This window comes from Bidens hawaiensis, unplaced genomic scaffold (genome assembly GCF_021521415.1).
Source record: "Bidens hawaiensis isolate Kalapana, Puna unplaced genomic scaffold, B.hawaiensis_p1.1 tig00030391_1, whole genome shotgun sequence".
Classification (NCBI taxonomy): Eukaryota; Viridiplantae; Streptophyta; class Magnoliopsida; order Asterales; family Asteraceae; genus Bidens; species Bidens hawaiensis.
Genome location: NW_027495064.1, coordinates 210,583 through 221,472, shown reverse-complemented (window position 1 = coordinate 221,472; position 10,890 = coordinate 210,583). Strand labels below are relative to the sequence as shown.

At 36.2% G+C, this 10,890-nt stretch overlaps 1 protein-coding gene and 1 pseudogene across 2 annotated transcripts; one reads left to right on the top strand and one right to left on the bottom strand.

Annotated features, from left to right (window-relative positions):
• The first annotated feature begins 839 nt into the window (after positions 1-839).
• LOC143580370 (3-hydroxy-3-methylglutaryl coenzyme A reductase 1-like) lies at positions 840-4,907 on the top strand. The gene is made up of 4 exons (XM_077063414.1): positions 840-1,930; positions 2,416-2,597; positions 2,685-3,031; positions 4,120-4,907. Exons 1-4 carry the CDS (start codon positions 903-905, stop codon positions 4,360-4,362), a joined length of 1,800 nt encoding a protein of 599 aa, XP_076919529.1. The 5' UTR covers positions 840-902; the 3' UTR covers positions 4,363-4,907.
• Positions 4,908-6,109: 1,202 nt separating this feature from the next.
• Positions 6,110-10,772, bottom strand: LOC143580378 (AT-rich interactive domain-containing protein 6-like; annotated as a pseudogene). Its single transcript, XR_013143636.1, has 14 exons — positions 10,533-10,772; positions 8,279-8,887; positions 8,085-8,218; positions 7,961-8,000; positions 7,785-7,837; positions 7,574-7,619; positions 7,382-7,477; positions 7,191-7,298; positions 7,053-7,104; positions 6,914-6,986; positions 6,749-6,815; positions 6,620-6,670; positions 6,430-6,522; positions 6,110-6,354 (listed from the first exon to the last, which is right to left on the bottom strand). The product of XR_013143636.1 is annotated as an AT-rich interactive domain-containing protein 6-like (transcript).
• Positions 10,773-10,890: the final 118 nt, after the last annotated feature.

The window sequence follows — 10,890 nt, the reverse complement described above, 5'->3', positions numbered from 1 at the left end:
CGTTCGATAAAGTAAAAGAACATAACGTAATGACTCGATTTTAAGCTTTTAAGAACTGAATAGAAGAACTTTGCACCCTATGTATCATGTTTCTAGTTTTGTTTCGTCTACATTGTATAAAATAATGAAAAAAAATTTGAACGTTACCCATGAGATTTATGTCTAGATCCGCCACTGTTAACTTCATCGTATCGGGTTACATTCGTCTTTCGATCCGGGGAAAACCCTCACCTAAGGCCAATGCCCGTGAATACTCACCCGAAGTCACGACAGTGTGATGAGATAAGACCCTTTCAGTTAAATGATCCAACTAGTAACGCCACTTAAACGGCATTGAAAATTAAATGATTGGGACAGAAATCGAACCTAAGTCACATAAAACACCAAGTAAATCATTTTACCATCCCATCACCAGCTCACCGACACTAAGCATCCGAAACATAAATACAAATTTTATCTTTTATCATTTTCTTTTTCTGTTAAGAGCAATCGTTTCGTATACAAAATCTAAAAAAGGAAACATTTAACATGTTACTTGTGTACAAACGAAATCGAGACAGGACAATGACATGTGACAATTTCACAAGTCCGTCTTAGCTTGTCCATTACGAAAACCATACAACAAAATTTTAAACCAAAAATAAAAACAAAATCAATAGATGAACGCCACGTGTCACTAACTCACACAGTCAAACCAACAAACACACCCATAATAATAATAATAATAATAATAATAATAATAATAAATAATAATAATAATAATAATAAATATTATTATTATTATTATTATTATTATGGCTATTTATTATTATTATTATAGCCGTACGTAGTCACGCACCCGTGAAACCACCGATTAACCGCCGCCTCTTCTCAACCGCCACCACCACCACCACCACCATTTCATGGATCTCCGCCGTCGTCTACCTCCTAAACCTCCTTCAATAACCCATAATAATAATAATAATAATAATAATAATAATAATAATAATAATAAACCCATCAAACCCATCATTCAATCACCTTCAGCCACCACCGTAACCGTTTCCGACGCATTGCCGCTTCCGTTATACCTAACTAACGGAATATTCTTCACTCTCTTCTTCTCCGTCTCTTACTTCCTCCTTCACCGTTGGCGCGAAAAGATCCGATCTTCAACACCTCTTCACGTCGTCACCGTCACCGAACTCACCGCCATTGTCTCCTTAATCGCCTCGTTCATTTACCTTCTGGGCTTCTTCGGCATCAATTACGTTCAACCCATCCCCGAAAACGACGTCGTACGACATTCTAAACCCAAACCCACCATTATTATCCCCAAATCATCAATACCCACAACTTTAAATCTTTTAAAATCTCAAGAAATTGAGAAATTGGCAATACCCAGAAGTTTAAATGTTATAAAATCTCAAGAAATTGTGAAATTGGCAATACCCAGAAGTATGAAATCGGAAGAGGATGAAAAGATTGTGAATTTAGTAATTTCCGGGGCGATTCCGTCGTATTCGTTGGAATCGAACCTCGGGGACTGTCGGAGAGCGGCGGGGATACGGCGGGAGGCGGTGGAGAGGAAGGCGGGGAAGTCGTTGGCGGGTTTACCTTTAGAAGGGTTTGATTACGAGTCGATATTAGGACAGTGTTGTGAAATGCCTATAGGTTATGTGCAGCTGCCGGTTGGGATTGCGGGGCCTTTGTTGTTGAATGGGAGTGAGTACATGGTGCCTATGGCGACAACCGAGGGGTGTTTGGTGGCGAGTACGAATAGAGGGTGTAAAGCGGTGTTTGCTTCCGGTGGGGCGACTGCGGTTTTGTTGAAGGATGGGATGAGTAGAGCGCCGGTCGTACGGTTTGGGTCGGCTGCCAGGGCGGCTCATTTGAAGTTCTTTTTGGAGGATCGGATTAATTTTGACGCGTTGAGTATCGTTTTTAATAAGTAAGGTTTTACACTTTTAGTTGTGGTTTAATTTTTTTGAATTGTCTATTTATGGTAGATAATGATTCTTTATTCACTATCAAAAAGACCATTGTTTGAAATGTGATAGGTTTTTGTCTAAATATTTTGCTATAAAAAGCCTGCATTTTGTTTGGAAGATATTAATTACACTAAGATTGTTATTATTATGTTATGATCATTAGAATATGTAAAAACTTTTAATTTAAGTTTAGGTCTTTGTCTGCTAGCTGTAGTTACACCGAGTTAGGGCTTTCCGTTAGGTTCAACATTGCATACTGTGATGAGCTCATAAATAGCGGTTTATGATGTGATACTCTATTTTGTTGTTTGGTGTCACGTGTTTTTTTAAATTAAGTTGCGTGTTCGGTTTGTTTTCATAAGAATACTATTCTTACTAGGGCTGCTATACACATACTTACAAGAAAATACAGTTTTTGATTGATTATTATTGTCTCCTATACCAGATCGAGCCGATTTGCAAGGCTTCAAAGTATTCAATGCTCAATAGCTGGAAAAAATCTATACATCAGATTCACTTGCAGCACAGGCGACGCAATGGGGATGAACATGGTGTCAAAAGGTGTCCAAAATGTTCTAGACTTTCTTCGCATTGATTTTCCCGACATGGATGTGATTGGTATATCTGGTGGGTCCCACAACACAAGTCATTTTAACTTCTAATATGTGACATTATGACAAATCATGTTGTGACATGTGTTTCTTGACTGCATAGGAAACTTTTGCTCAGATAAAAAACCAGCAGCTGTGAATTGGATTGAAGGGCGAGGAAAGTCGGTTGTTTGTGAGGCGGTTATTACTGAGGAAGTGGTGAAGAAGGTTTTGAAAACAACAGTGCCTGCACTTGTTGAGCTTAACATGCTTAAAAACCTTGCGGGTTCAGCTGTTGCGGGTTCACTTGGAGGGTTTAATGCTCATGCTGCTAATATTGTTTCAGCTATTTTTATAGCCACGGGTCAGGACCCGGCCCAAAACATTGAGAGTTCTCATTGTATTACTATGATGGAGGCTGTAAATGGTGGAAAAGATTTGCATTTTTCTGTTACTATGCCTTCCATCGAGGTATTCACTATTCACTGTTATATAGTTTCTTTTTTTTTATACCCGTTTTCTTGATTTAGAATTGTTGATGATAGAAAGTCTTGAACTTTATAATGGTTTATACTTTATAGGCAATTAGGGATCATGGGCTTTCAAAGAATAAAATAACGTCATCGGGTGTAAAATTAGTTGCATTGTTTGATTGGGCTCAGATTTGCTCAGATGTTATGCATAAGATCATTTTGTAGACCCCAACCGCACATGTTTTAGTCGAAACAGTTCCACTATTCTCCTATAGGAATTTAGGCTTGTAAACAAACCAAACGAGCACTAATGGGGCATGTTCGTGTTCATTCATTTACATTAGCTGAACAAACAATCGATCACAAATAATTAAACGAACATAGCTTTCTTGTTTGTGTTTGTTCGCTAAGAAAACGAGTGTATTTGTGTTTGTTTATGCCCATTTGTCAGTAGTATGGTTCACGAACATAAACGAATGAACATAGCTGAACATAGATGAACACGGAGGGAACAACAATAAAAATTAGACTTTAACATCAATAAGCCGTGCCTAAAAATATAATAAAAACTACACCAAGTTGTTGTTGGTCTAAAAAATTAATTGAATATATAAATGAACGAACTTAAACACGCGTAGGCTAACGAACATAAATGAAGGTAGATGAACAAACATAAACGAGCGTAATTGAGCTAACATAAACATGCATTCACGAACATAAATGAACGAATGATACACGTGTTCATGTTCGTTTGTTTATAAATAAATGAACATAAACAAACTTCCTACCAAACAATTCATGAATGGTGCATTGAACGTTCTGTTGGTTTACAGGCCTAGATAAGATCATGGATTATAGATAGAGTTGGCATAATGGGAAAGTTAACGGGCCAAATTTAGGTTTGACCAAACAGGTTATTCATATACAAGTCGATGTGGTCGGCCTGGAAATCTTTTTGTGCAAGTTTTACGTTTTCTTTATGATGAAAAACATATTCTAATAATAATCTACGTTTTTGAATAAAATCATTTGGGAGGGTTTTATGCATTGAAGATACACTTTTGACCGGCACGGTGTTTGTTTCAGGTGGGTACGGTGGGAGGTGGGACCCAACTAGCATCTCAAGCTGCTTGCTTGAACCTACTTGGAGTAAAGGGTGCAAGCAAAGAGTCACCAGGGTCAAATGCAAGGCTTTTAGCAACCATAGTAGCGGGTTCGGTTTTGGCGGGTGAACTATCTTTAATGTCAGCCATTTCAGCCGGTCAACTCGTTAAAAGCCACTTGAAATACAATAGGTCTAACCAGGATATGACAGCAATTGCATCTTAGTTGAGTATATTAGAAACAGTTTTAAGTTAATGATTTGAGTTCTCGCAGAACTAGATGTAAAGACCACGATCACGTGAAGTGATGTCTCATAGTCGTACCGACCATTTTTCCCTAACCGTCGTATTCTTGGGTCCAATTTGAACCCGTGTTCATGTTATATGTTGGGTCCATTCTTGCTCAATCTTTGTTAATGTGTAGTACAAAATACAGGGCGAGTGCGAATTACGAGTTATATGAGTCGATTTGTGTGTGACTAATGGGATTAATTTTAGCAACATGTTTCGTTTTTTATTCGGTATGCAAGACTTAGTCAGCGAATTAATGAATTCAGATATCAACTAGTTTTTGGCTGTCCGCGTCTTTTATTATAGCCAGGGGTGTGTAAATAGCTCGTGATAGCGAAACTAGAATAAGAATAAGTACCCGATAGTGACTGGTATAACGTTCATGTGATCTAGAGGCGAACTCGAAGTGGTCTTAACGGTAATGATGAAAACAACTGTAATAAAACCCCATGCCGTTAGATACGTGTAAGAGAAGTATTCGCAGGACAAATGTTATTATTAAACGTATGATAGCTTTTTAAATTTCTTTAAGGTTTTGTAGTTTTGAATACTTCCGGGTATCTGTATCTGTCTGAGTAACGGATATTCACTTTTAGATACGCATAACAAAAGTATTGGCAGGACACATGTTATTATTAAACTTGTGATTGCTTTTTAGAATTTTTTTAAAGGTTTTGTAGTTTTAAATGCTTTCGGGTATTTGTCTGACTATTGTATGATCACTTTTAGATTGAAGTATTTTGATAATATGACAAAATCATGTATAGTAAATACTGGTAACCCAGGTGTGGGGTCCTCTTACATTAAGATCCTTGATATGAATGAGCATGAAGCATTGGACACATGCAAATGCCATGGGTATTGGGTTTAATGACATTTTCTTGAATTTGATTCTTTAACTTCGTTAAGCTAAATCACCCAGTTGGGCACTACTTCCCTCAACGCCTATCCGTCTTCATGATTACGTTTGTAAAACCATCACAATATTTAGTTGAAACAACACAAATCTTTATGAAGTGTCAGTTAATGGTTGGTTATTCATAAATCATAGTAACTCTGTCACCAGAGAAATCCTTTAGTAGTAATTTAGTTACCGATCATAACTGACATGTCAGCTATAATTACCGTTAATCGCCCAAGTTGTTGCTGATACGCAGCTAGTGTGGACCAACTAGTTACTTCTAAGACCGTGGCCAATAGAAGATGGTTAAATGCCATGCCCCCGGAGAGGGGAGATGCCCCTTGAAACCCCTAGTCAATTTTTAGCGCGTGTTCAATCAAAATTTGTTTTTAGTTTTTGTAGAAAGCGTAAACACATAATCAAATCTATTAGAAAGATGTCTTCAAAAAGTCTTTACTCGCCTCAAAAGATTTGTTGTTAAAAGCAAGAAAAATGTGTTCTTTAGTGTATCAAATATTTATAACTCGGTACATAAAATGTGTCTAAAAGCTTCAACAAAATGTTTTCAATTTAATTATCACTAAACTGTTATTATGTATATGTTTATATCTAATTATGTGTACACACACTTGACTTAAAAATTCAAAGTTTAACTTGTTTAATTCAACCTAGACATGAACATGGTTCATCTGTCAAAAGTACAAAACTGTACTAAAAAGTAAAAACTTGTCTATCAAATGAACCCATGAAAATGCATAACTTCAAGGCAACTGCAAAAATGCATAACTTATCGAAACCTCAACTAACCTTAATGTAAACCATTCACAGAAAACGTTTTAAAAGACGATATCATTATTTTCCTGCCACTACCTCTTTCATGTCCTAATTACCGATAACAGTTATAAAAACAATTAAACAAGTTCACATGTTTGACTGCTCAAAAGGCACACGAACCAAAAGCCGCCCATGTAAGCTCACAATTGCTGATGTACGAAGAGGGTCGATTCTCGATGGTAGACTGATCACCTGTAATAATTAGTCAAAACTAACATCAATCACCCATAACCTAAAATGTATCAAACTTAAGACATATAGAGATACCTTTTTGAAAGCTGAAATACCCCATGGATTGTCGGGTTGCTCGGGCTGACCTGTGATGACAAGGCGTCCAGCTGGATCTGACTGTACGCGTACCTAAACTCATCGTAAAAAAAATGATATATGGTCTTATCTTTAGCATAAAAAATTACAAAATTGGTATTTTAAAATGAGAAAAAAAGTAAGTTATTACCTCTTCACGCAGAAGCCCGGGAACTAGTGCATACACCTCAAAGCTATCTTTCTGTGCATGTGAAAACATTAAAAAGTCAACTTAAACATATAGTAAACGAAAAAACAGTCAAAATGCAAGTTAACTTACAGTTTCTCGCACGTTTATTGTGACCCAGTTAGCAGGCGGACCGACATCTGCAACTGTGGTGACAACTCTGTCATATTATTAGATTGTGAATGAGAAACCATTAAAAGTACATAATTATATATAAATGTTAAATTGAAAAAAAAAAAAAGATAATTGAGCCTTAACTGCCTTGATGTTTCGGTTCGCATAGCTTTCACAGAATGTTCAACTTCACTTGGTCTCTTTTGTTTTATCGACCCTGTATTCAATAACTACTCAATTAATAACACACTTTAGTTAAATGTTTATACTTTAACGGCCTTACCAATGCTTTTGAGACTTTTTTCCCGCTTCTGTGAATTGTTGGCATTCTTTTCCTAAAAGAAGAATAATGTTTTTCACTTATGGAGTTGTGAAATGACACTAATGCCCCTGAATATACTCAAATGATTGGCTTACTAACCTCGCCGAAACCTAAAAGACGCTGAGCATGCCAACCCTGCATGGCTCGAGCCGCAGCATCCCTGCGGGCCCTATCTGGTCCTGAACCTGGAGTCTGATGACCATTCGCCTGCACAGAGACCCGAGAGTTTGGATTACTAAGAATAAAGTATGAAATAAAAACAGTTAATGTTGTACCAATTATCAACAAACCTCATTTTCAGCGATATGGGCTTCTGGAAAGACGGTAGAAAGAGGGAATTCAAGCTCACCGATCTGGATTTTGTGCCTTTCGTATTCGAGAAGCGTCTACAAATAAACAAAAATAAGTTATTGCACAAAGTGATCAAGAAATAACCTATTAAAGTTGGAAATTCTTGTAAAAAGTTGTCAGATAACCATTACCTTTTCATAGAATTGGCGGAATGTCCACGAGACAGTTGTGCAAGTCCTTTAAAATATACACCATATAGGATTAGTAGCATGATAATTATATTAAACACCACATATGTAGAGCTTTAAGAAAATTGGCACTTCAATTTCTGCTAAAAGCAGTTAAAACGCAAGATACAAGACTAGAAACAATATGTGCTATTGAATAGACAAGAATTATTACTTTGGTGGATGAAAAGATTCTCCTATTGGTCGCCATAATTTAGATCCAGTAACCTGAAGAAGTAGAATACTAAATAAGTCAATCAAAAATATGTTGCATAGTTGCGTATTTTATGACATTAATATCATATTGCTAATAGTATTAAATCAAGAAAGTTATGAGAGAAATGTGTATACCCGATCATATCCACCCAATTCGATAACAGACTTCCATAACCTATCAGAGAAGCACAAAAATAAAACTCAACTTTCAACCAAAAACAAGAATATCACGATTGAAAACAGGAACCAAGAAACTCACTTGAAGCAATTTAACGATCGCCCATAAAACTTTGGAGGCTTAAATTCCAAGCCTTTTTCCTTGTAGACAGCATCCACCTCTTTCATGAATATTTCTTGATCCTCTTCAGTCCCAGAATCGTAATCGTCATCCATCTAACAGTTGTATAAGTTCAGTAAAGATGGCAATTTAACTTAAATTTAATGTAAAATTACCTTTTCACCCTCTAGCTCATGCTTCGGTGTCTCTGTAATATGATTATTAGCTTTGTTAGGTGAATAGTCAACCACGGCATTAGATGTAACAAGTTCTTGACGTTTTTCATGTTTTTCATCTCTTGTATAATCCTGCTTCTTTGTATTCTCGGGTATCTTCATAGTACTATCATGACCATCATCGGTATGTATAGCATCATTCTTACTATCATTAATCTTATCATCACCGGTTTCTGTAGCATCATCATGCTTACTATCATAAATCTTATCATCACCGGTTTCTGTAGCATCATTCTTACTATCATCAATCTTATCATCACCGGTTTCTGTATCATCTTTCTTGCTATCATGAGCCTATCCACAGGTAGATCCTTCTCGGTTTTACTAGGGTGCACTTCCTCTTCATCTGCCTTGCTTAGGTTTTCTTGACTTATTCCAACTTCATTACGGTTCGAGTTGACTAAACCAGAAGACTCTTCCCGTTTGTCCTCTACTCCTTCTTTTAAAGCTATTTGGTCGTTTTCGACACATTCTTGATCATTCACAACTTCATCTTCTAAAAGCTTTCCAGTATCCTCCATCTCAACGTCTCTTTGATCCATTCAAACTCTACCAAAAAGCATTTAAAATATGTTAATTTCCACAAAATATGAACTGATGAAAATAATTACATACAATATTTTCTTTGTAATTTGTACGACTTGGTCAAATTGTAGTTTCAAACATGGATTACAAATTTCTAACACCAAACGAAAACAGATTTAACAAGGTCATGAAGAACAAAAATGCACAGATACACACTTACATATTCAACATAAATAGCAACTTGAGGAGAAAAAACCCTAGTTTCCCGATAGAAACCAAAGTTTCTTACCATCAAAACTTAAGGTACTAAACGAGCTCGAGCCGAACTTAGGCCTGTTTAAGGTTTTTCTCAAAGTATGTAAAAATAATTTAAAAAATGTATATAAATTAATTAATAAATAATAAACGAACCCAGCCCAGCTTGAAAAAACAACTCACGAGCCGAGATCGAGCTTTAGAAAAAGAGCTTGAAACGAGCTTAGGCACGTTTAAGGTTTTTCTCAAAGTATATAAAAATAATAAAAAATGTATATAAATTAATTAATAAATAATAAACGAGCTGAGCCCGAGCTTAAAAAAACAACTCACAAACCAAGCTCGAGCTTTAGAAAAATAGCTCGAAACGAACCAGGCTCGGCAACACCCCTAATATTCAAAACCTACCAGTAAGCACCAAATCAGTTGTTTTTGTAATTTGTTGTGAATTTGGATGTTTGTGTTTGAATATGGTGTGTGGAGTAAAATTGGGAACTCGGGTAGGCGGAATGGTAATTGAACCGGTTTTGGTAATAATTTTTGAATTATGGATGTTAATTTTGGTTTTTGAAGGTCAAAGGTAGGAATTACTGTGTAGAAGTTTGTGTTTTGTGAATATGCAAAATTTGTGCGTGAATTAGTTAATTTGATGGTATATTTTGAGTTAATTAGAGTCTACGGAAACATGAACTATCCTGTTGATACATTTGTTATGAATTACAGTTTGGCAAGCCGATTTGGTTTGTACAGTTAGGTTTTTAAACACCAGGGGCGTTAACAAGCCGAGCCCAAGCTTGAAATAACAATTCACGAGCCGAGCTCGAGCTTTAGAAAAAGAGCTCGAGACGAGCTTAGGCACGTTTAAGGTTTTACTCAAAGTATATAAAAATAATAAAAAAAATGTATATAAAATAATTAATAAAAAATAAGCCGAGCGAGCCCGAGCTTGAAAAAACAACTCACGAGCCAAGCTCGAGCTTTAGAAAAAGTGCTCAAGCGGAGCTTAGGCACGTTTAAGGTTTTTCTCAAAGCATATAAAAATAATAAAATATATAAATAAGTTAATAAACGAGCCAAGCCCAACTTGAAAAAAAAACTTTGAGTAAAACCTGGGTATGCTTCGAATTTGTAATCAAGCACAAATTAGGGTTTCCAATTTCACTCTTGACACCTTATTTAACCCCAGAACTCCAAATTCACACCAATTACAAAAATTAACGAAATTTAAACTCACATTATCTCAATTAACACAAAATTATACCTGGGTATGCTTTGAATTTGTAATCAAACACAAATTAGGGTTTCCAGTTTCACTCTTTACACCTTATTCAACCCCAAAACTCCAAATTCACACCAAATTACAAAAATTAACGAAATTTAAGCTCACATTATCACAATAAACACAAAATTTTACCTGGGTATGCTTCGAATTTGCAATCAGTTACAAAAATTAGGGTTTTTGTTATTGATTACGGCGTTTTAGAGCGTTTGTAACGGTGTTTGTTTGCTTACGTAACGGTTTTTATAAGGGTTTAGTGAAATGGGTCGACGGAAATGGAAGTGACAGGTGGCAGCTGGTGAGTGACGGAAACTGTAACGCCGGTGATGGAGGACGACGGTGGCGTTAGTGGTTGTGTCCGCCGTTAATTATTATTATCTGCGGCTTGTTCGTCAAATAAAGAATGAGTCTTGTAATTAATGTTATTAATAAGTAATGCTAATGATGATGATAATAGTATTAATATTAATATCTCCTGGATTTAATTGGGTGG